The 26,701-nt window shown below is 31.8% G+C and overlaps 1 protein-coding gene across 1 annotated transcript in view; it reads right to left on the bottom strand.

Moving 5' to 3' along the window:
• Positions 1-26,701, bottom strand: part of LOC142326564 (polypeptide N-acetylgalactosaminyltransferase 2-like) — a 155,120-nt gene that overhangs the window by 64,819 nt on the left and 63,600 nt on the right. The window contains exon 3 of the mRNA XM_075369144.1: positions 13,018-13,116. Coding sequence (XP_075225259.1) covers positions 13,018-13,116 — 99 coding nt within the window. The remainder of the gene's footprint in view (positions 1-13,017; positions 13,117-26,701) is intronic.

Below are 26,701 nucleotides of genomic sequence, written 5' to 3'. Positions count from 1 at the left end.
CGGCATAGATGAAGTCCTACGCAAGAACTATCGCGTGAAAATAAACAAGAACAAAACAAAAGTAATGAAATGTAGTAAAAATAACAAAGATGGACCGCTGAATGTGAAAATAGGAGGAGAAAAGATTATGGAGGTAGAAGAATTTTGTTATTTGGGAAGTAAAATTACTAAAGATGGACGAAGCAGGAGCGATATAAAATGCCGAATAGCACAAGCTAAACGAGCCTTCAGTAAGAAATATAATTTGTTTACATCAAAAATTAATTTAAATGTCAGGAAAAGATTTTTTAAAGTGTATGTTTGGAGTGTCGCTTTATATGGAAGTGAAACTTGGACGATCGGAGTACCTGAGAAGAAAAGATTAGAAGTTTTTGAAATGCGGTGCTATAGGAGAATGTTAAAAATCAGATGGGTGGATAAAGTGACAAATTAGGGGGAGGTATTGCGGCAAATAGATGAAGAAAGAAGCATTTGGAAAAATATAGTTAAAAGAAGAGGCAGACTTATAGGCCACATACTAAGGCATCCTGGAATAGTCGCTTTAATATTGGAAGGACAGGTAGAAGGGAAAAATTGTGTAGGCAGGCCACGTTTGGAGTATGTAAAACAAATTGTTGGGGATGTAGGATGTGGAGGGTATACTGAAATGAAACGACTAGCAGTAGATAGGGAATCTTGGAGAGCTGCATCAAACCAGTCAAATGACTGAAGACAAAAAAAAAATAATAGTTTTAAAAACAAATTTACGCTTACGTGAAACGGATAAAAAGAAATTCTAATAACGTGATCGATTAATTGCTCATTAATTTAACTTTTCTCATTATCCTCGATAAATTTATGAGCGTTTCGTAGTTAAGATCCTTTTTCTAAGCGATATTTATTTCAGTAATGATTGTTTTCAAAATAAAATAAAAATATTTCTTATGTAAGACAACGAGTGTTAAATTTGAAAGCGACCAATCATTTCGATGAAGACGACGAGATATGCAGAACTCTTTTTACCCTTACATTTTTATTTAAAACCAAAATATCCATGGCGGAATGATTATTTTACATTACCTTTTAGTTTTTTTTACTTAACTTATCAAAACGAATGCATTAGTAACTTAATCTAAAAGTTCAATTGAAAAAAATATTGACCTTTAACACCTTTAAACATTTTAAATTTACGGACGAAAATTAAATTAAGATTCATATTATTAAAACATATTTTGGCACGTTTCACACGGGCATAAAATCATGTAACGTTAAAAAATAAACAAAAAGGTACTTTTTTTTAGTTTTTCTTCAGAAAAATTTCCATAATGAAATGAGATTTTATATATTTACAGTTACGTGATTGGGGAATAATGTAAGACCACCTATATTTTTTATCAGTATTATTAAAGCGTTGTAGTCCGATACTCATAATGCATTCTACGTTATCATATACAAAGCGCGCCAAGTAAAATTACGCAGGGTCATATTGCAAATCATATTCGCGACGTTGTTTCGTTCATCAAATGCTACAATAATAATTAGCTTCAACGATAAATTTGCCAAACAGTTCACCTTAATTGAAAGTCGGTACGCAACTTTACGGCGATGGCCCTCTCAAAAAATTTGGCGCTCTGGTTAAAAAGTGAAAGTCGATATAAACATGTTTACAAAAGGAATATTAACAACAGCATAGTTTTTTAAAGGTGTACGCAAACAATAACTTAAAGGCATCCAGGAATTTTTAATTTGTGTAGGAGTTGAAAAGAACAACGTTTGATATCTTTATTTTTGATACTGAACGATATTTCAAATTGATAGGCGTAGATATAAGAATAAACAAAACGAGTTTATTTGTTGTTATTTTTATGTTGATTTTATCATATTTGATAATAATTATTCTTATTTAAAAATAAATATTTAAAAAAATAACTAAATAAAATTAACAGTAATACTATCAAAACTAAAATTTTAAAGTTAGGAACACGTAAAATATCTAAACACTTTTATTATAGAAATACTAGATTAGAAGTTAATCATTTAATTATCTTGTATATTTTCTAAATTATTAAAGTTTAGATAAGAAAAGGTTAACGGTACATGTAAAGTCTACCACTGGTTCAATGTTTAACATTTTATATTACAAAAAAATTAAGATTCAAGAGTTATATTTTTAATTTCTCTTGTTTGATACGCTCTAGCTCTACTTTATTATAGTCCAATATGGAATCTAAATTTCCATCAGACTTCAAAAAAAGTGTTATAGTTATGATACCAAAGAAAGCAGGGGCAGATAAATGTGAAGAATACAGAACAATTAGTTTAACTAGTCATGCATCAAAAATCTTAACTAGAATTTTATACAGAAGAATTGACAGGAGAGTGGAAGAAGTGTTAGGAGAAGACCAATTTGGTTTCAGGAAAAGTATAGGGACAAGGGAAGCAATTTTAGGCCTCAGATTAATAGTAGAAGGAAGATTAAAGAAAAACAAACCGACATACTTGGCGTTTATAGACCTAGAAAAGGCTTTCGATAACGTAGACTGGAATAAAATGTTCAGCATTTAAAAAAAATTAGGGTTCAAATACAGAGATAGAAGAACAATTGCTAACATGTACAGGAACCAAACAGCAACAATAACAATCGAAGAACATAAGAAAGAAGCCCTAATAAGAAAGGGAGTTCGACAAGGATGTTCCCTATCGCAGTTACTTTTTAATCTTTACATGGAACTAGCAGTTAATGATGTTAAAGAACAATTTAGATCCGGAGTAACAGTACAAGGTGAAAAGATAAAGATGCTACGATTTGCTGATGATATAGTAATTCTAGCCGAGAGTAAAAAGGATTTAGAAGAAACAATGAACGGCATAGATGAAGTCCTACGCAAAAACTATTGCGTGAAAATAAACAAGAACAAAACAAAAGTAATGAAATGTAGTAGAAATAACAAAGATGGACCGCTGAATGTGAAAATAGGAGGAGAAAAGATTATGGAGGTAGGAGAATTTTGTTATTTGGGAAGTAAAATTACTAAAGATGGACGAAGCAGGAGCGATATAAAATGCCGAATAGCACAAGCTAAACGAGCCTTCAGTAAGAAATATAATTTGTTTACATAAAAAATGAATTTAAATGTCAGGAAAAGATTTTTGAAAGTGTATGTTTGGAGTGTCGCTTTATATGGAAGTGAAACTTGGACGATCGGAGTATCTGAGAAGAAAAGATTAGAAGCTTTTGAAATGCGGTGCTATAGGAGAATGTTAAAAATCAGATGGGTGGATAAAGTGACAAATGAAGAGGTATTGCGGCAAATAGATGAAGAAATTAGCATTTGGAAAAATATAGTTAAAAGAAGAGACAGACTTATAGGCCACATACTAAGGCATCCTGGAATAGTCCCTTTAATATTGGAAGGACATGTAGAAGGGAAAAATTGTGTAGACAGGCCACGTTTGGAGTATGTAAAACAAATTGTTGGGGATGTAGGATGTAGAGGGTATACTGAAATGAAACGACTAGCACTAGATAGGGAATCTTGGAGAGCTGCATCAAACCAGTCAAATGACTGAAGACAAAAAAAAAATGGAATCTAAGGTATATGGATGAATTAAAGCATTCATAGAGCGTCTTTTTAAGATTATTAAATTTATGAAATAAGATTACATTTTTTTTCTTCTCGTTCCGACCACTATGGATCATCAGTTTGCGTAGTGTTGACCTCTGTTTCTTTTCCCGAAGGTTTTCATTCTTTTCTTTGTTATTATCTTCACTTTCGTCGATCTATTCAGATTCATACCCTTCTTTTTCTTCTAATCTGGAAACTTAGATTCTCGAATCACTTTTCTAAATTTATCTCTGTCCTTATACAAATCGTTAGAAATGTGTAATATTTTTAGATCAATTTATATTTCTTTAAAACGGTTGGTCTTTGTGGTTCTGTTTAGATAGAAATTAAGAATTTGTTTTGTCAATCTTTGGGGGTTCATTCTGTGTAAATGTCCATAAAAACTGTAATCTTCTTTTCCGGATTAAGTCCCGTATTTTTTCAGTATGTTTGTAAATTTCTTTTTCACTTTTCGATTTGTAAATTCCATCTTCATATTTTAGTCTATAATTTTTTCTTAAAATTCTTTTTCCTATTTTTGCTATTTCTTGTTCTAAAAAAAAATTCCGACGTTATGCACCACACATAGAGTAGAACTACAATTTTATATTACCTCAATTTGTTATTGTATGACCGGGATTTTTTATTGTAAATATTCTTTATGAGATTCCATTTTTCGTACTCTATTCATCATCCTATTTTTTTTCAATTATATTCGGTATTATGATTTCTCCTAAATATTTAAATGTTTCAACTCTACTTACTTCTTTTTTGTTGGAAATTTTAAGGGTTTGATTTTTGTTCTGTTTCTCACTGAAAAACCAGTTAGTTTTCTCATAAGAAATTTGAAGACCAATTTTGCTTGGATATTCGATTAATTTTTGAATTTTTCATTTTAGCCTCTTCATCTGTACGTCTTGCGAAAATTGTAATATCTTCTGCGAAGGCCAGAATGTTTCTATTAATGAATTTATTTTTAGTATTTATTTTTATGTTTTCGTATACGTTATCTTTTTAAGTTCTTTCTCTCATTCTCTTGTAACTTTTTCAAGGGCAGAATTAAAAAGGATTCGAGGCAGTCCATGCCTTACTTGGCAGTCCTGCCTTACTGCAGTTTTAATTTTGAATGGTTCAAAAATTCCTCTTTTGATTTTGTGTTTGTTAATATTTCTATAAAATTATGCTATTCAGCTATACAGTAATCTAGATAAGGAAAAGTATGCTAATTAGATCAAATTTTGCATGTTTTTAGCAGCCTTTATGTCCTCTTCTAGCTAGAAACCACCATTGAAAAATTTCGAAAGAATGTACGTACGTATGTAGGGCAATTTTTTTGCTTGATTTCTCAAGATTAGATGGATCGATTTGAATGAAGTTTGGTACGATATTTTTGGTATACGAGACACAGATCGTATTTAAATTTGGTCACAACTGATCAAGAGAGCAGAAAGAAACGGATCTTACGGGTCCTGTACCTAAAGATTTTATTCAACGAGCAGGTAAATTTTTTACATAATTTAATTCCCCTTAGGTAACTATAATATTTTCTGATTGTGTTTAGTCTTATTCAAACGTCTATAAAAAATTACGGGAGAAAAAACACTTTTTTATCTAGTATCTTTTTGGGGTTCAAAGTCACATGTACTAATTAGATGATTCTATTACGTTAACGTGTTATTTCGGTTTGCATTTGGAATATTTCAGTCAGAAGTGGGGATTTTTTCATCAGTTACCATTTTGTTTTAAATCTTCAAACTGGATTATTAAACTTTATGAAATTTTATATTATGACTTCTGAGTACAGGTTATTGATGCTATTTTGTTGCGGTTACATTTGTGAAGGGGATGAGAAGGTACAGTCACCGTTATATCCGCATCTCAAAATTTTACTTCAACAGTAGATAATTTTTTTTTTTTACGTAATTTAGTATCTCTTGGATACATTTTTGGTCCGTTTTGTGCCCCTTGAATCTTAAATTTAAAAGAGCGAGGACAAAAAACGTTTATCCATCTTTTTCATCATCATTTCTTTCACGGTTAAATAATTGGCCTGTTCCGACTTGGTCTTTCCTCGGCCTGCCTGTATCACGTCTTCCAAAAAGAGCATAAACTAGGCTCGTTCTGAATTCCAACTTCTACCGTAGGATCCAAGCACTATGTCAATTTACTGCTATGTAAATCAATCGTTTCATTAACGGAAAAATTATTCAAATCTGCCCGAATATCTTCGTTTCTAATTCTATCCAAACGACTCAATCCCTGCAATCTTCTAAAAAAACCGTCTCTTCTCCTTTGAAAACTACTGCAATCTCAAGATTTCATCACCAAAAATTAAAATTGGCACTGCAGATATTTTATAAACGTTTGACCGGTTCTCGATGCTACCCTTATTTCTAGGATTCTTCCGAGTAGTTCCACAAATTGCTCTACTCATATTTATTAATTTAAAAGATTTCATTGATATTTATAAATCAATCTATAGATTGATTTCATTTTATAGATTTAAACAAAATTAATAAAAATCTAACTCGGATTTTTTTCTAAGGTATCTTTAAGTTAATATTCAGATTTTTCCTAAATTTTCTTTTTTATTTCTTTTAGTTTAAGTTATTTTTTTTTTTATTAGTAAACTATAGAGTAAAAAATAAATAAATGGGAAAAAATAAATATGTATAAATTATTTTCTTTAAAAAATTAAATAAATGAAAAATAATAAAAAAATAAATTACAGATTTACATCGATCGATTTCCTTATTTATTACCTAAAATAAGTTACATATTTAAAAGATTTTCGTGATTTTATTTTGTTTTGTCAATCGATTAGCCTGATTGGAATTCTCCAATTATGAAATTTAATAAAATTTTCAGAATTTAACGTTTGACTGTGACTTAATTTTATAAAAATATATTTAATTTACTTTGGTCAAAAATAAAGCTATGAATTGAATATACAACAATTACAAAAAGGTTTCTTTATTCATTATTGAATAATGTCTTACTGTTCTACAGTCTATTACAGTATACAGTCCTTTCAAATAGGTAGATTTTAATATTATATCCGATAAGTTGAATAATAAACAATTTTTTTAAATTTAAATGTTAGGACTGTCATTGTAAAAATTTGTTAGTCAAAATATTTGCCAAGTTTGTCATAAAAAAACAAGATATCCTTCAAATATTGTATAAATGTCAAGGATATTTAGGTAAAAATATAAATAACGGGAAAAAACTGTGCCTCAATACCTCTGACAGTAGTAATTTTAAATATGAAACTATAACCTCAAACTAGGCCCAGCCAATGTACGAGCTTGTGACGTCAAGAACAGTTGCGTATTACTACTTGGCTTGAAAACAACTCCGCGGATCAAATCGAAATATTACTTATTATCATATTGTACGCGGTAATAACTATCTCATTTACATTTACTCGTTATAAAAAATATGTAATTAATTCTTTTACAACCTTTATTTGTACTAAATTATTGATTTTTAATAATAAACAAAAGCTTACTTGAATTTTCTTTATGCACCTAATTCAAACTTCTAGCAAGTTCACCATCCTCGCTAAACGAATCACTGCCCGTCACTTTCACTATGAGAGTCTACACGTATAATATAACGTTCTGTCATTTCATCTATCAGTGATTCCAGTTGTTCATACTCTTTTTCAATATTTTTTTATTTTTCATAATAGGAGTTTCAATCTACATTCATTGAATTAATTTTCTCCGTAGTTCATTTTAAAACATTTGTGAAAGAAAATGTCGTGTTGTGACTTGTCATATGTCTTTTAACGGTTGACTATACTATCTCGATCGGATTCAAATCAGGATGGTACGGTGGGAGTCTAAGAACACGATGCCCATGTTTTTTCAAAAGTTCATCCAAGTGATATTTTTGTACTTCAGTTTTATGTAAATTTACTAATTCATATAACTGCGGTTTCAGCATTTTTGAACAATATAGAATATAAGTTTTCTCCAGCCAATCGTTCATATCTTTTCTTCTGGAGTTAGAATTTGGGGCTTTAGCAATACCTGTATTGTGATAAGAGGCGTTATCAACAACTACTACTGATATTCGTGGAAGATTTCGAATCTACTTTCACGCACCCATTTCATGAAATTGTCTGTATTCGTGTTGTCATGGTAGTCGCCACTTTTCGGACGGCTTTCGAAGTTAGTAATGCGTTCGGAGTAAAACCGATTTCTCCTCCAACATGAAATACAATTAAACGATCGATCACCTTTATTAAACGGCACATGCAAGTCCGACAACAATACCATCAGAACACGACTCTGTCGAACAATGCGAACTTAAAACGAACGTTTCATCCAGATAAACAATTTTAGTAATGCTTCGTCTGTACTTAGTCATTCCCTGCAAATATTCAATTCTCTTCCACCTGATATCGGATTTTTCAATTAAAATTTTTCTGTTATTTTCAGTTTTACGCCATTTGAAACCTAACGCTTTCAAAATAACAGCTGAAGTTGTTACGTTTCATCCAGATAAACAATTTTAGTAATGCTTCGTCTGTACTTAGTCATTCCCAGCAAATATTCAATTCTCTTCCACCTGATATCGGATTTCTCAATTAAAATTTTTCTGTTTTACGCCATTTGAAACCTAACGCTTTCAAAATAACAGCTGAAGTTGTTACGTTTCATCCAGATAAACAATTTTAGTAATGCTTCGTCTGTACTTAGTCATTCCCTGCAAATATTCAATTCTCTTCCACCTGATATCGGATTTCTCAATTAAAATTTTTCTGTTTTACGCCATTTGAAACCTAACGCTTTCAAAATAACAGCTGAAGTTGTTACGTTTCATCCAGATAAACAATTTTAGTAATGCTTCGTCTGTACTTAGTCATTCCCAGCAAATATTCAATTCTCTTCCACCTGATATCGGATTTCTCAATTAAAATTTTTCTGTTTTACGCCATTTGAAACCTAACGCTTTCAAAATAACAGCTGAAGTTGTTACGTTTCATCCGGATAAACAATTTTAGTAATGCTTCGTCTGTACTTAGTCATTCCCAGCAAATATTCAATTCTCTTCCACCTGATATCGGATTTCTCAATTAAAATTTTTCTGTTTTACGCCATTTGAAACCTAACGCTTTCAAAATAACAGCTGAAGTTGTTACGTTTCATCCAGATAAACAATTTTAGTAATGCTTCGTCTGTACTTAGTCATTCCCAGCAAATATTCAACTCTCTTCCACCTGATATCGGATTTCTCAATTAAAATTTTTCTGTTTTACGCCATTTGAAACCTAACGCTTTCAAAATAACAGCTGAAGTTGTTACGTTTCATCCAGATAAACAATTTTAGTAATGCTTCGTCTGTACTTAGTCATTCCCTGCAAATATTCAATTCTCTTCCACCCGATATCGGATTTCTCAATTAAAATTTTTCTGTTATTTTCAGTTTTACGCCATTTGAAACCTAACGCTTTCAAAATAACAGCTGAAGTTGTTACGTTTCATCCGGATAAACAATTTTAGTAATGCTTCGTCTGTACTTAGTCATTCCCAGCAAATATTCAATTCTCTTCCACCTGATATCGGATTTCTCAATTAAAATTTTTCTGTTATTTTCAGTTTTACGCCATTTGAAACCTAACGCTTTCAAAATAACAGCTGAAGTTGTTACGTTTCATCCAGATAAACAATTTTAGTAATGCTTCGTCTGTACTTAGTCATTCCCTGCAAATATTCAATTCTCTTCCATCTGATATCGGATTTCTCAATTAAAATTTTTCTGTTATTTTCAGTTTTACGCCATTTGAAACCTAACGCTTTCAAAATAACAGCTGAAGTTGTTCCACTGCCTTTAAAATCAATAGATTACTAAAGTTCTTGCCTTATTTTTTTACATTAGGTAGTTCATTCTTCTTTGAATGAAATTCATTAACTGTTCTTTTAACTACATCTAAACCAAAACTGTTCAGTCCACTAACAGGTTTCAAACTTCGTTTATACTTTTTCGGCGTGCTGAAAGAACACGACTGGGATGTTGATTGAAGAATCATGTTTTTTATTCTCTTGTGAGATTTTGAACCTCTGTTCTTGATATCCCACAAGCAGCAGCAGTTCTTTCATCGCATTTTTGAATGCCAATTATATGTTTGTCATCAGTTAATTTACCTACTTTTAGAGCTTTTTTCAAAAAATTACAAACATTATTAATAATTTCACGTGCTTGACTCCTTCCTTTTTTTTATTTAGCCTCTGGGAATCACCGTTAGGTATTCCTTCAGAGGATGAATGAGGATGATATGTATCAGTGTAAGTGAACTGTATTCTTGTATACTCTCAGGTCGGCCATTTCTGAGATATGTGGTTAATTGAAACCCAACCACCAAAGAACACCGGTATCCACGATCTAGTATTCAAATCCGTATAAAAGTAACTAGGACCTGAACGCTGGAACTGTCGACTTCGAAAATAGCTGATTTGCGAAGACGCGTTCACCGCTAAACCAAACTGGCGGGTAAGTGCTTGACGCCTAAATTTTTTTTTCTTAACTACGTATTTAAATTCTTCCATAACAAACCGCACTAATATCACACGAACAAAAAAATAAAACAAAATAAGTTGAGAAATGAAATAAAGATAATAATTTGCGCAAAATTAATGTTTTGGAAAACAATAATATAATGAGATGTCAACACGTGACGTTACAAGTTCGTAGATTCACTAGGGTCTCGACTGATTTGGAAAGTCGAGAGTTACAGCGTTCAAGTCCTAGTAAAGCCAGATATTTTTACATGGATTTGAATACTAGATCGTGGATACCGGTGTTCTTTGGTGGTTGGGTTTCAATTAACCACACATCTCAGGAATGGTCGAACTGAGAATGTACAAGACTACACTTCATTTACACTCATACATATCATCCTCATTCATCCTCTGAAGAATTATCTAAACGGTAGTTACCGGAGGCTAAACAGGAAAAAGAGAGAAAGAGAGAGATTCACTAGGGTAACTATATTGTAATATTTATAAACCTTATATACTTATATATATATATTTCACTATTAAAACGTTTGTTTTCGTTACTTCTAATTAAAATCTAACTTCTATTTTTTTCTAAGGTATCTTTAAATTAAAAGTAATTTTCCTATTTTCGAAACTAATTTTTCTTATTAGTAAATCTTACAGCAAAAAAGGAATAAATTGAACAAAAGAAATACATAATTATACATAGCGTTTTCAATTTATTTTCTTTGAAAAATAAATAAAATAAAATTTTTTGTCATGAAAAAGCGGGCATCCTAGCCAGGCATGGGCAGGATTCCAACCCGGGACCTCCGCACGAAATGCCGATAAGCTACCTATTCAGCCACGGAGGTAGGCAAAAAAAATTTATTTAATTCTAAAATACAGAAATCGTTGTATTTTAAAGTAATTAAGATTTTTCTTTTTGATATTATTATCAGTAAGATTTTGTTAACGATATTTATCAAAGATAAATCACAGTATTATTATTCTTTTTTTCGTAATTTGTTAAAACTTTTTTTTTTTTTTAGTTAAAAATATTACTATTATTTAATCGTTTTATTAATAATCTTCAAAGAACGCATCCTATATTGATACTTTGTTCCTTGTATAATATATAAATAAATTGTTACTACTTAGGAGAAAAAATGTAAAATAATTTTATACCAACTTATACAGTAGATATCTGAAGCACACATCGAAATAACGTTCAATTTAAGTCATGCAGATCTGTCTACCGGCTGATCTATCAGCTGATTTGGAATTCGAGAGTTCCAGCGTTCAAGTCCTAGTAAAGCCAGCTATTTTTACACGGATTTGAATACTAGATCGTGAATACCGGTGTTCTTTGGTGGTTGGGTTTCAATTAACCACACATCTCAGGTATGGTCGAACTGAGAATGTAGAAGACTACACTTCATTCACACTCATACATATCATCCTCATTCATCCTCTGAAGTATTATCTAAACGGTAGTTACCGGAGGCTAAACAGGAAAAAGAAAAGATCTGTCTACCGGAGGCTTTGCGAAATTAAATGAAGAAGTAAAGTATGTAAGCAAACAAATAAAGAATTACGTTAAAAAATGATTCTACCACTTAAAATTACGAGATACCCGTATCTCGTAATTTTAAATGAGTGAGACTCATGGTGACCTCATCTCCCAGTTCCTTGATCGACCAAAACCGAAATGAAATGACATCAATGACTCGTAATCAGAAGTCATCGGACAAAATTTCATAAACATCGGTTAATCCAGTAAGAAGATATAAAGCAAAACTGTAACTGGCGAAAAAAAAGCAAAAAGAACTTTGCGTTATTATTCCTCACCGTTGAATGAAATTATCGAAATACATAACAAAAGTGTGTTTAAGTGAAGTACATAACGAAGTGTATTACTGAAGCAATGGAATCATTTAATTAATAAAAAAAATATGAATTTAACTCCAGAAACAAGGAAAAAAATATTTTTGACACCCCATCCGTTTATGTGAGCTTGAGTAAGACAAAACACGAACAGAAAGTATCACAGAGTTTTAGGTAAAAGGTATTAAACTAACTGAAAACATATATCTCATTTATCTATCCTTTGAGTAAAATTTTTAGATACACCCATAAGGTCATGAAGTCTGTATCTCCCATCGACCTTAATCATTGGTGAACAAAATTAAACGGCATTAATCGCCAATTTAACGATATCATCGTGCGAAATTTCACCCAAATCGGTCCGCCTAATCTGAAGACATCAAGAAAAAAACAAGCCAACATATGTACGTAAATAAAAAGGCCAATATTTGTGTTCATCCTTCCGGAATATTTCAACGCTAAAATTATGATTTTTAATTAAGAGAGAAGTCATAAAATGTCAAGATCTAGAAAAATCCCGATGTACAAAATCTGAATTACCAGACTTTCCATTACACAGAATACTGGAATACTGTGTAGCCGAAATGTAAAATAGAAAACGACAATGGATTTCATAATTTCGTTAAGTTTGTAAAAATAAAATAAGGAAATGAATTAAAATTATCATTCAATAGTAGAATGGTTTTTATTTATTTAAATTCAATTACGTTTTAAATTTAAAAAAATTACCTTAAAGTATTTAAAATTATTTACTATATATATATATATATATATATATATATATATATATATATATATATTTCTTTTAGGATGCTTTACATTCTATTCTATTATAAATGTTTTACAATTGTTATACAAGGGAAATGTTGAATAAAATTTCTTTGAGCTTTTAATAATATCAAATGTAGGAGTAAAAAATAATACAAAATTTGTTAAAGTGTAATTTTTAATGAAATAGAATTAAAAATAGATATAAAATGATTAAAAAACAACACATAAATACAACACAGTAAACAACAAATTTAAACAAACATAAAATATAATTAAAATTTTTATACCTGACAACAGTGCGTAATAAAGTTGATCTAGCCTCATTATGGAATGTTATTATAACACTAGTGGAAGGAAGGTCATGTAACCATTTCTTACTCCGACACCTACAAAAAAATAAATAAATAAATAAAATGTAAACTACATTTCAAATGTGTACAGTTAAAAAAAATGATTAGGTAAATAATTTATAAAATAAATATTTAGGAAGTATTCTAAAACCTAATATTCTTAAAACAAATTAGCGATACTGTGTAAAATAAATGTAAATATATTAAATTAATCCGAACGGAATTGTGATAAGGTTTCTCTACCTAAATTGAAAAAATACAATTAAGTCATTTCACTGACAGCTTTTTAAAATTTAAAACAGTATTTCTCAACCAATGAGGCGCGCCCTCCGAGGAGGCGTGATAATTCTAAACGGGGGGGGGGGGACATATCGAAATGAAAATATTATTAAAAACTTTATTAATTTACTGAAAGGAAAGCAAAACAAAATACATTCTGACATAATAAATAATAAAATACACATTTACACAGATATAATACACTTGCAGGAATCAGTACGGCATAATGTATTTAATAATTAACTTATCAATACTAAATTAGGAACAAGTTTAATAATTATTAGTGACTCCCTTGGGCCTGTCTTGCAGAGTAAAGTTTTTCGAAGGAAGGTTTAGTATTTACCTACATCGATTTGGACGTCGAGACTCCTCAACATGCATGTATTGTGTTGAGGAGGACACAGTGGAACATACCTTATTCACATGCCCCAGATGGTTACCCTTGAGATGGCGCTACGGGATACAGGTTTTGACTGCTTTAGATATGCTATCGTTCCTGACTGCCAATAAGAACAACTGGCACAAATTTGAATCTTTCGTGACCCAAGTAATAAGGATAAAGGATGATGAGGGAAGAAGGAGAGGATTTTAACATTAATAATGGGGTAATAAAATTCAAGACTGAGTCCCGGCCCTGCTGGCCGCGGTTGGGAACGACATAGTCGGGCCATGCCGGTGTTCAGCGGGGTTAGAGGCAGGCAAAGTACAAGACCGAGACCCGGTTCCTGGGGCTGGGGCTGGGGACGGCATAGCCGGACTCGGTCCTGGTCCTGGGAATTTGAGGCAGGCAATAATAAAAGAAAAGATCCGACCGGGGGGGCCAAACTGCCGTGCCGGACATACAGCCGATGGGTGGGGCCCCCTTAGAGTAAAAGGACACTCCCTCGGGCTGCGTATACTTAATTGGATAACCGGCCCGGGGAAAAAAAAAAAAAAAAAAAAAAAAAAGGTTTAGTATTTAAAATAGATCTTTTTTTATATTTAGCCGAGATCTATATTGTGTTTTCAAAGCACCCACCGCAGAAAATTCGATTTCGCAAAGGTAGGACGTTGAAAATGGTAGTAGCATACGAAATGCTCTTTTTTCAGTGCAAAAACTCATCATCCACCCCTGCACAAAATTCAAACAGTGATTTATTACTAAACTGTCTTTTGATTTCGCCGCTTACCGTGAAGTCTATGAAGATTTCTTCTTCGGCAGTTGAGAGCCGTTCGGGAGTATTTTGAAATAGACCCCCCTAACCCACTCGTAACTTGTTACCAAGTCATCAGCTAGAAAATACTTTTTAAAATTCTTTATCAGCACGGCTAAATGATTTTCAACGGTTACAAAAACAACTTTCACATGTTCTTCTTCAGCCTTGTAAGTTTTAATATATTCATTCACGTTTCCAAACATTTCTAGCTTTTTTGCTTTAAATTTCGGCTCAACAATTCCAACTTTCTACAAAAAGCATTAACTTTATTGTATCTAACATATGTGTATTTGCTCCTTGGAGTTGAAGATTGAAGATATTTAATTTTTCGGGATATGTCGACCAAGTAGATCAATTCCATCACAAATAAACCATCTCGAAAATTCGGCTTCCAGCTGGTTTTCTTCTTTTAGAGAAATGGCGACTTCACCTCTTAATTCATAAACACGTTGCAAAACTTCCCACGTGATAAACGTCATTAAACCACCTTGTCTCGCAATAATATAGTAACGCTGAATCTAGTGCACCCGTGTTTTAACAAAGTGCAGAAAAGATTGTTGATTTTAGGGATCTCATTTTTATATAATTTACTATGGTTACAACTGTCGTTAGAATAATATTCAGACTAGGACTTATTTCTTTCGAAGACAGAGCATCTCCGTGGATCATGCAATATGTCCAAACATACTGTGGAGATTTTTGTTTCATAAGTGCTTTTGTACTTTGGAATTTTCCAGATATTGAACGAACACAATCAATGCATATTCCGACGCAATTTTTCTATTCTGTGTTTACCTCGTTTATAAAATCATTTAAAATAGCAAATAATGCGACTCCTGTTTCTTGGAGTTCTATTAGCTTGCAGAAAAGTAATTCTTCTACTGCTGACATACCTTCACAAAAACTAACATAGATCATGACATGAGCACCTTTATTGCTATATGTTGCCTCATCAAGCTGAATTGAAAACATTTTGTCACGCAACTTCCCGAAAAGCTGATGCTGTACATTTCCAGCTATATCACTAATTCGGCGGGCAGCATTATCATTTGATAGAGGTATGGATTGCAATTGTTTGGCAAAATTATCTCCAAACATTGTTTCTACAATCTCAGTTGCAGCTAGCAAAATAAGCTCTTCACCTACGGCTACATCTAAACTTGCATCTTCACCTAGGCTTTCTACATCTGGCTGTTTATATGAAAACTTGTAATAGGCAAGTACAGCTTTTTCATTCACAAACGAAGTAAATGACAGACAGGGGCCTTTCTTGTTCATTTACTTCATTACTGGTAAACCCAAAATTTAAGTATTCTTGAGAATATTTTCTTGATTTTATTTTCGGAACCACGTCATCTGTGCACTTGTTTATGTTTCAGTATCGCTTACCCCCCACTTCAAAATTTATCCATGATTCTGTAAAACTCTACTGCCGTGAATATTTAATACCGTGAATTGTATTTAACACGCAAATTACAATATACACCTCATTTTATCCCTCCACATTCATGATTCCTACCACCTTATAAATTCATAGTATATAAATTTAACTTATTACTTAACTTTATCTAGTTTTCGTTACCTTTGACTTTCTCTTGATATCTTCCCATCCCTACTTCTCGATTTAACATGTTTAATCTCTTTTCTTTTACTGTTTTTTTTGACACTTATTTTTTTCTGATCGTTAACAGAACCATAAAATGCTATTGAAGTTGGTTCCTTCGTAGTGTATGAAGCCTACAATACAATGAATTTTCAAGATTTTCAGGACCAACCGTTAATCTATGTAAATAAAATTCAATCTTCGTTTTGTGTGTACCCTAATAAATCAAAAATTACTTAACTAATCTCGCTGAAAATTTCACAATCTATTATTTATTCTGAAAGTGTTTACATGTTTTTAGTTCCATATGTTGAAGACCGTTTAAAGAGATACATTGGAAATTTAACAACAAAGACAATTTTTTTTCAATCAAGTTAAGTATAAACTGAATCGCAGAAGAAAGACAGGAAATTAATAGCGAATTAATATTGTACAATTTATTTTTTTCGTAATATTGTTCCTTTCATTGTTTTCGTAAGTTACAAAAATGTAAAAAAACGTAATATTTATAATTTTATAGAGGATAAAACCTTTATAATTTAAAAAATAACAATGCGTCCAAAACGAAAAAATACTGATCGACACACAATTCGAAACAAGAGAATGATAGAATACAGAAGAAAGAAACAGCACAACGAAATGAACGAAAGATTACATGTCAAAGTTACGGGCTACAGGATCATCACAAAAACGTGAAAATGATCGATTGCACCCCGTCTGTCCAATGGTACCAGATGAGCAACCAAAAATTGTTAACCAATGTCATCGAAGCAACAATTTTAACTGGAAAATTCAAAGGAGAACACGTGCTGCTACCTCGGATACTAATCATTCCGACAGATAAGCCATTCCGATTCAAACGATTGTAATTTCCAATTAAACTGGCTTTTGCGATAACGATAAACAAATCACAAGGTCAATCCTTGCAAGTATGCGGATTGAATTTGGAAATTCCATGTTTTTCTCAAGATCAATTATAACGTTGCAAGCTTTCGTGTAGGAAACCTTAGCGATTTGTTTATATATGCGCCAAATTTAATCACCAAAAAAAAAAATCGTATATCCCACAGCTTCTCAATGATTTTGATTTAATAGAAGTACAATTAATTAATATTGTACAATTTATTATTTTCGTAACATAATTGGTCAAATACAAAATTTATTTAATTCATACACTCAAATTTATCGATAGCGAAGCGTTGCCGGGTTCGACAGTTATATAAATAAACATAAATAATTCAATTTCAAATTCATTTCTAAGGAAATAAAAAAACGATTCTTTTTTTGTAGTTACCCTAATACTTTTCACAGTATAAAAGGTATTCAGAACGGTATATTCATTTAAAGAAATATTTTTTACTTTATTTTGTAAATTCATTTTTTTTTTAATTAGTTAAAACTTTATTATAACATCATAAATATTAAAAGCATATTGAGTGAATTAAAAAAAGCCAAAAGGACAATTAAAATGTGTTCTAATTAAAGTAGGCTTTATAAAAAAATCGTGCAATTATTATCAATAACTGGAAGTTTGGAAGATAACATTAATTTAGAAAAAATATTAATTTTTATACAAATAGATAATTATTTCAAAAGCAATAAAATGAAAAAAAATAAAAAATAATTAAAATAAAAACCTCTAAGAAATACATTAAATTTTATATAATACATGCTCTCCACTTCGGATTTTTTTCATATTTACAACATACAATTTTATTGTCATGTTGAATAATACGTACCAGTCGGTTCCGTGCGTCACTGACATATTTTGCTAGAAATAATCTCCCTAATAATGTAACATCATATTCACTGAATAAACATTCCTTTTGTTACTACAATGGGTGTTAATACGTGGGTTACCGCAGTACCACACTAAACACACATTTCTAAATGTACACAACAAAATTTAATCGATATTTCGTTAACTAACCGAAAACCACATTTAAGAACAATAATTTAAAAGTCTGAAACAACTGAATTTTTACAGTAGTGTACACTTCCTTTTTCTGGTAAACCATTATCTAAAATCACTAATTTTCGGAGGTATAATTCGCCACATTATTTTATAAAAATCTAGTTCATTGATAATTCCAAAGTGTTATTTGAAGGTGAACTATACCGATCGTATGATGATCTTTCATTATAATAAGTTATGTCTTAAAACTGGTAAGGTTACATCAAACCATCGTAACCTACTTTAATATATTTTGCCTGAAATTTGGAATAAAATATTAATAAAACATTAAAAATGGTTTCATTATGTACAAATAAATAAAATATTGATGTCAACGTATCGATTAAAAATATTCCCTAATTCCATAAAATTTGTTCATTCGATAGTAAATAAACACATTTGGAAGACCTATTCGTAAAATATTTAAAGCATTCAATTTACAAAATAGGACAAGATACAACGTAAAAAATATGAAAATATTTAACATTTAAATATTAAATGGCTTTGACGGTGTTAAAATTGATGAATAAATTCTTAGTTTCGTCTTCTACGAATGAATTTAATACAAGAAGTATAAATTTAAATGATCGTCCTTCGCCACGGATTTTAAATATACGATCATTTAATTATATGTTAATTTAGTAAAAAATAAATGCTAATTCTAAAATTAACATTTTAATTTTAATAATTAAAATACAGTAACAATTTTAATTAAAATACATTTTTCTCAAAGTAGATCAGTAGCCAAATAAATACGAATATTTTAAATTATTCAAATTAGATTCGAACTTATATATTCTAAAAGCCAAACTAGTATTATTTATAAAAAAGCTTCTAAAATCTAAATAAATTTTCAAAATTTCTCAGGCAGTTAAATGTTTTATAAACAATATAATCAAAACATCTAACAAAATCCAACAGACATGTTTACAGGTACTTTTACACTTACACTGCAGCTACCTCAGAACTGGCAAGCCGATAACAATAATTGCATTTGCCTAAACATGCACAACCAGATTGGTCAGTAGCTGGAAAACTGGTTGGAGAAATATATATATATACAGAGAGAGAGAGAAAGAGTTAATTGAAAAAAAAAAAATTAAAAACAATTAGGGCCTCATTTCATCCCTTACTCGATAGTTATCTCACAAACAATTACCGGGTGCCCGAGATTTATCTGTCAACATTTTGATGTCTTATTAGAAAAAAAGGAATAGTCCAACTAATGAATGGTCGGATTCTAACAGGTAATTCGTAATGTTTCTCTCGGAAAGTACTAGATAGCGCTGCGATTGCGCAACATAGTTGCCATGAATCCACAGACGAAAGTACAATGCGTAAAGTGGTTTATTGAAAAAATCAGGCAAAAGTTCGACTCAATTTTGAAACTCGGTGAAGCGACAGTTATAAGATTTCCTCATAAATCTCTGTGGAGATTAAGCCGGGGAAAAGAACATTTTTCTAGGTTCAGCCAACACAACAGTGAGAATGCAGAAATGTTATCCGTACTGAATGTAGGGTTTCCATGAGGTAACTAATGTTGATTACGCTAAAAGTGTTCACTGCTATCTATGATTCAAGAACTTCATTAGAGGCAACAATGCCATTTTAGAAATGTTTTTCACAGATAAAGCATAGTTTCAACTCCAGTATGAAAATAAGTACCACTATGATATCTTGTTGAAATGCTCTAAACAAGAGCTTATTAATGCAATTAAGAAAACGTCCATCCTGCAAAAGCCCACAAATATAGAAAAATGGATTTTGGGCTTTTTTGGACACTTTTGGTTCAGTCTATTGCAATCAAAAGTGGGGGGGGGGGTGCAGAACTAGATGTTACAACAATCCTAAATACAATATTTCAACATCGTAAGGCCGATAGTTTTTGAGTTACGTGAGATATAGACGACAGCTAAAACTAGTCAAAGTAGAACAAATATTCGTTCACGGTGTGATAAATTTAAAGAAACTGGCAGTGTTGAAACATAAGAAAAGTGCAAGCAGACCTAGAATATCAGATGAAAAAATGTAGATCATTAGTCAAATCTTTTGTTCGTAGCCCTGAGAAGTCGACTCAGGTGCAAGTTAATTCTTCCGCGATCTACCGTTCACTATGTTTTAAGAAACGATTAAAATTGCGTCCTTATAAATTGCAAATATTGCAGCATATTACACTACAAGATCACACTGCTAAAAAAGAATTTGCTATGAAATGACTGAAAGAATTGAAAATGAGTTACCCTAAAAACGTTATGTTCTCAGAAGAGACTATATTTCATACGTCTGGATAAGTGAACGCTGAGAACCCACATGTTACATTTGAAATTAATGTTTGATGCGGACTGCTTCACAATCTAAGATCGGACCTTTTTTCTTTGCCGAAACGGTAGTTAACGCGAATATCTATCTGGACTTGTTAGAAAGGTTTGTTTACCCTGAGCTTGAATTCCAACCCAGAATTATACACCAACAAGATGGAGCGTCGCCACATTGGGATTTACTAGTGGGCGAATCCCTCAACACATTCCCAAATCGCTCTATCGGACGTGATAGACCGATCGCTCGGCCACCTCGATCACCGGATATATCTCCATGTGATTTTTTCCTATAAGATTTCTTCAAGGATAATATACACAGAACTCATGTAGTAAACATTGATGACCTTACGAAGAGGGTTTTTAACGAATTCCAACTCATAAATTAGTATATGTTACAACGAACACGGCATGAAATTGATTATCTGTTGGATATTTTGCGAATTACTAATGGTGCACACATTGAATATCTTTGATTGCAGTTAAAAAAATACACTGTCAGTTTTAATATTTCAAAATTCATACAGTCCGTTTTTGTATCTTAATAAATAAATTATTTACTCAATAACAAAGTTGTTCAGACATTCTTGAACACCTGGGTATATAATATATGCCAGATAGATCTATATAATATAGAGGTATGCCTGTGAACGACGAAAACCCCCTCGCTGTAATACTTTATTAAGTATGGAATTAAAGAAATACTCTGAGAATGGCAGAAAGGCTCCTGGAATAGACGGAATACCTGTAGAATTACTGCGCAGTGCAGCTGAGGAAGCGATTGATAGATTATACAAACTGGTGTGTAATATTTATGAAAATGGGGAATTTCCGTCAGACTTCAAAAAAAGTGTTATAGTTATGATACCAAAGAAAGCAGGGGCAGATAAATGTGAAGAATATAGAACAATTAGTTTAACTAGTCACGCATCAAAAATCTTAACTAGAATTTTTATACAGAAGAATTGAGAGGAGAGTGGAAGAAGTGTTAGGAGAAGACCAATTTGGTTTCAGGAAAAGTATAGGGACAAGGGAAGCAATTTTAGGCCTCAGATTAATAGTAGAAGGAAGATTAAAGAAAAACAAACCAACATACTTGGCGTTTATAGACCTAGAAAAGGCTTTCGATAACGTAGACTGGAATAAAATGTTCAGCATTTAAAAAAAATTAGGGTTCAAATACAGAGATAGAAGAACAATTGCTAACATGTACAGGAACCAAACAGCAACAATAACAATTGAACATAAGAAAGAAGCCCTAATAAGAAAGGGAGTCCGACAAGGATGTTCCCTATCTCCGTTACTTTTTAATCTTTACATGGAACTAGCAGTTAATGATGTTAAAGAACAATTTAGATTCGGAGTAACAGTACAAGGTGAAAAGATAAAGATGCTACGATTTGCTGATGATATAGTAATTCTAGCCGAGAGTAAAAAGGATTTAGAAGAAACAATGAACGGCATAGATGAAGTCCTACGCAAGAACTATCGCGTGAAAATAAACAAGAACAAAACAAAAGAAATGAAATGTAGTAGAAATAACAAAGATGGACCACTGAATGTGAAAATAGGAGGAGAAAAGATTATGGAGGTAGAAGAATTTTGTTGTTGAAAATGCCGAATAGCACAAGCTAAACGAGCCTTCAGTAAGAAATATAATTTGTTTACATCAAAAATTAATTTAAATGTCAGGTAAGATTTTTGAAAGTGTATGTTTGGAGTGTCGCTTTATATGGAAGTGAAACTTGGACGATCGGAGTATCTGAGAAGAAAAGATTAGAAGCTTTTGAAATGCGGTGCTATAGGAGAATGTTAAAAATCAGATGGGTGGATAAAGTGACAAATGAAGAGGTATTGCGGCAAATAGATGAAGAAAGAAGCATTTGGAAAAATATAGTTAAAAGAAGAGACAGACTTATAGGCCACATACTAAGGCATCCTGGAATAGTCGCTTTAATATTGGAAGGACAGGTAGAAGGGAAAAATTGTGTAGGCAGGCCACGTTTGGAGTATGTAAAACAAATTGTTGGGGATGTAGGATGTAGAGGGTATACTGAAATGAAACGACTAGCACTAGATCTTGGAGAGCTGCATCAAACCAGTCAAATGACTGAAGACAAAAAAAAAAACTCTGAGAAAGCCGAGGTGATTTTACCATACTACATATACGAGTAATTACTAAGCATTTCTTCTCTCATTAATTTGAGAAACAATTGATTCAATGTATAGAATGATTGATTAAAACCAATAACATATTTCTGTAACTAGGAAAAACATGAGTTAATTTATAAAATAATCTGATGTGGACATTACATGACTTCCTTGTTCGCCTATTAAATTACATATACAAATTTTTTTTATAATAATCAAAAGTTAATAATTATTAATAAATTAATATATTTAAATTAACAAAATAGAGATGAAGTCCGATTCAAACCGATGTGCCTTCCCCTTATAAGATCTAAATATTTCATTAATTAAAATTTTATTTGGCTGTAACTCTGGAACCGATGAAAATAAGTACCGCTTATGATATCTCGTATAAGGCCATATTACTGCGGTTAAGAAAACGTCCAAAATCCAATTTTTTAGATTTTGGGCTTTTATGGACTCTTTTGGTCCAGTCGACTGCAATCAAAAGGGGAGGTGCACAACTAGATGTTACAACAGTCCTAAATACAAAATTTCAACATCGTAAGGCTAATAGTTTTTGAGTTATGCGAGATAAGTACGTACGTACAGACGACAGCCAAAACTAGTCAAAATGGATTCAGGGATAATCAAAATGGATATTTCCGTTGAAATCTGAAAACCGAAATTTTTCGCGATCACAATACTTCCTTCAATTCGTACAAGGAAGTAATTAATTTTCATAGAACTTTTTCATTTTTGATCTTTTACAAAACATTTAAAACAAACCAAATGATACTTTACCATAAAATTGAGTTTTGTTTTAAATTTATACAATTTTCAACGATTATTAAATCTTTAGACATAACTTTTAATTTATCCATTTAGTTTGTAGATAAATTATCCAGTTCATATTTTACTACGTAAACGTTAGATGTATTATGTATCGCACAAATAATGTCATGTAATTTTACGAAGGATAATTTATCACGTGAAAAGATTTTTACTAAATTATTACTTATTTAACGTTTTAGTGCGATAAAAAATAGAAATGAAAACAGTACTAGTAACGTTTATCCGTTTAAAAGAGAGTGCTCGCATAAAGCTTACCGTATGCGAGTATTACCAGTAGGCCCACAGGCGTACAGACTTTAAATTGATCGTAGCACTTTCAGTACATCGTATTTACTTACTTACTTCATAACAGCTCTTATCTACTCGGCACTAAGTACTTTTACCTTAATATATTTATTATAAACATTAAATAACGTACTTTATTTATGACATAATTTAAACGTTTTCTTTGTATTTCTTTACGCTAAACTCGTTTTATTCCGTTAACATTTTTAAATCCTCCTTTTTGTTTAAAGACTTTCATTGAAATCATCGTTTTAAAATTTAAATGCTAAAAAAAAAATACTGAATAAATTCTTAATAGTATTTTAAACTCTTACTGTATAGTACCGCTTACATTTAAGACGCCTCGAGTTTTAGAAACGGATTTTCAGACGAAAAAATGTACAGCGAGAAGTAGAAAAGAAAATTTAATCGACTTAAATCTATTGTTTTCCCCTTTATTTTAAATAATCAGCTTACTGCACGGTTAACTCTGTTATTCTATTATTTTTATATTAACCCTAAAATATATAATCTGCTTCACTATTCTGAATTTTTCGATTGTTACAAGATAAAGTATTATTTCGATAAAAAAAATTGCCCCGTGGATTTTTCTACTTTTTGAATTTTTAAGATCAATCTCATCGTAACTTCAACACAATGCCGCAGTGCAATTCGCGTCACAAAGCTTCAATGTTAATGAAAAGTCACTTTCGGCTTTTAAATTCCGGTTTGTTATAGGTATCTAGTCCCTCCACCAAAAGGAGAGAAGTCAAATATTATCTTGATATTCGATTGGACCATCAAGTTCCGGTGAATTGAAAATTAACCACCATCTATGACGCTTGGCTTAGTACACCTAGCTACGGCTAGATACCTAAAGCTTTGTATTACCATTGATAGTGATAGCCCTGGTAAGTTTGATAATGTAGACGCGTTAATATACGTACATGCAAATGTACATTTACATTTCAACATGATGTTAAATAATAAATAAAACCATTAATAAATTATTTGTGTTAAACAAAGATGGTACACCAATATATAATACGAAAGGTAAAGTCGATAGATGGGTGGAATATATTGAAGAGTTATACGGAGGAAATGAATTAGAAAATGGTGTTATAGAGGAAGAAGAGGAAGTTGAGGAGGATGAAATGGGAGAAACAATACTGAGATCTGAATTTAAGAGAGCATTAAAAATTTAAATGGCAGAAAGGCTCCTGGAATAGACGGAATACCTGTAGAATTACTGCGCAGTGCAGGTGAGGAAGCGATTGATAGATTATACAAACTGGTGTGTAATATTTATGAAAATGGGGAATTTCCATCAGACTTCAAAAAAAGTGTTATAGTTATGATACCAAAGAAAGCAGGGGCAGATAAATGTGAAGAATTTTTTTTTTTTTTTGTCTTCAGTCATTTGACTGGTTTGATGCAGCTCTCCAAGATTCCCTATCTAGTGCTAGTCGTTTCATTTCAGTATACCCTCTACATCCTACATCCCCAACAATTTGTTTTACATACTCCAAACGTGGCCTGCCTACACAATTTTTCCCTTCTACCTGTCCTTCCAATATTAAAGCGACTATTCCAGGATGCCTTAGTATGTGGCCTATAAGTCTGTCTCTTCTTTTAACTATATTCTTCCAAATGCTTCTTTCTTCATCTATTTGCCGCAATACCTCTTCATTTGTCACTTTATCCACCCATCTGATTTTTAACATTCTCCTATAGCACCACATTTCAAAAGCTTCTAATCTTTTCTTCTCAGATACTCCGATTGTCCAAGTTTCACTTCCATATAAAGCGACACTCCAAACATACACTTTCAAAAATCTTTTCCTGACATTTAAATTCATTTTTGATGTAAACAAATTATATTTCTTACTGAAGGCTCGTTTAGCTTGTGCTATTCGGCATTTTATATCGCTCCTGCTTCGTCCATCTTTAGTAATTTTACTTCCCAAATAACAAAATTCTTCTACCTCCATAATCTTTTCTCCTCCTATTTTCACATTCAGGGGTCCATCTTTGTTATTTCTACTACATTTCATTACTTTTGTTTTGTTCTTGTTTATTTTCATGCGATAGTTCTTGCGTAGGACTTCATCTATGCCATTCATTGTTTCTTCTAAATCCTTTTTACTCTCGGCTAGAATTACTATATCATCAGCAAATCGTAGCATCTTTATCTTTTCACCTTGTACTGTTACTCCGAATCTAAATTGTTCTTTAATATCATTAACTGCTAGTTCCATGTAAAGATTAAAAAGTAACGGAGATAGGGAACATCCTTGTCGGACTCCCTTTCTTATTAGGGCTTCTTTCTTATGTTCTTCAATTGTTATTGTTGCTGTTTGGTTCCTGTACATGTTAGCAATTGTTCTTCTATCTCTGTATTTGAACCCTAATTTTTTTAAAATGCTGAACATTTTATTCCAATCTACGTTATCGAAAGCCTTTTCTAGGTCTATAAACGCCAAGTATGTTGGTTTGTTCTTCTTTAATCTTCCTTCTACTATTAATCTGAGGCCTAAAATTGCTTCCCTTGTCCCTATACTTTTCCTGAAACCAAATTGGTCTTCTCCTAACACTTCTTCCACTCTCCTCTCAATTCTTCTGTATAAAATTCTAGTTAAGATTTTTGATGCATGACTAGTTAAACTAATTGTTCTGTATTCTTCACATTTATCTGCCCCTGCTTTCTTTGGTATCATAACTATAACACTTTTTTTGAAGTCTGACGGAAATTCCCCTTTTTCATAAATATTACACACCAGTTTGTATAATCTATCAATCTATCTATATATAATAATAATAACATGTGAAGAATACAGAACAATTAGTTTAACTAGTCATGCATCAAAAATCTTAACTAGAATTTTATACAGAAGAATTGAGAGGAGAGTGGAAGAAGTGTTAGGAGAAGACCAATTTGGTTTCAGGAAAAGTATAGGGACAAGGGAAGCAATTTTAGGCCTCAGATTAATAGTAGAAGGAAGATTAAAGAAAAACAAACCGACAT

Source organism: Lycorma delicatula, chromosome 6, assembly GCF_047948215.1.
Source record: "Lycorma delicatula isolate Av1 chromosome 6, ASM4794821v1, whole genome shotgun sequence".
Taxonomy (NCBI): Eukaryota; Metazoa; Arthropoda; class Insecta; order Hemiptera; family Fulgoridae; genus Lycorma; species Lycorma delicatula.
Note: the sequence above shows the minus strand (reverse complement) of the source record. Positions and strands in the feature narration are given on the sequence as shown.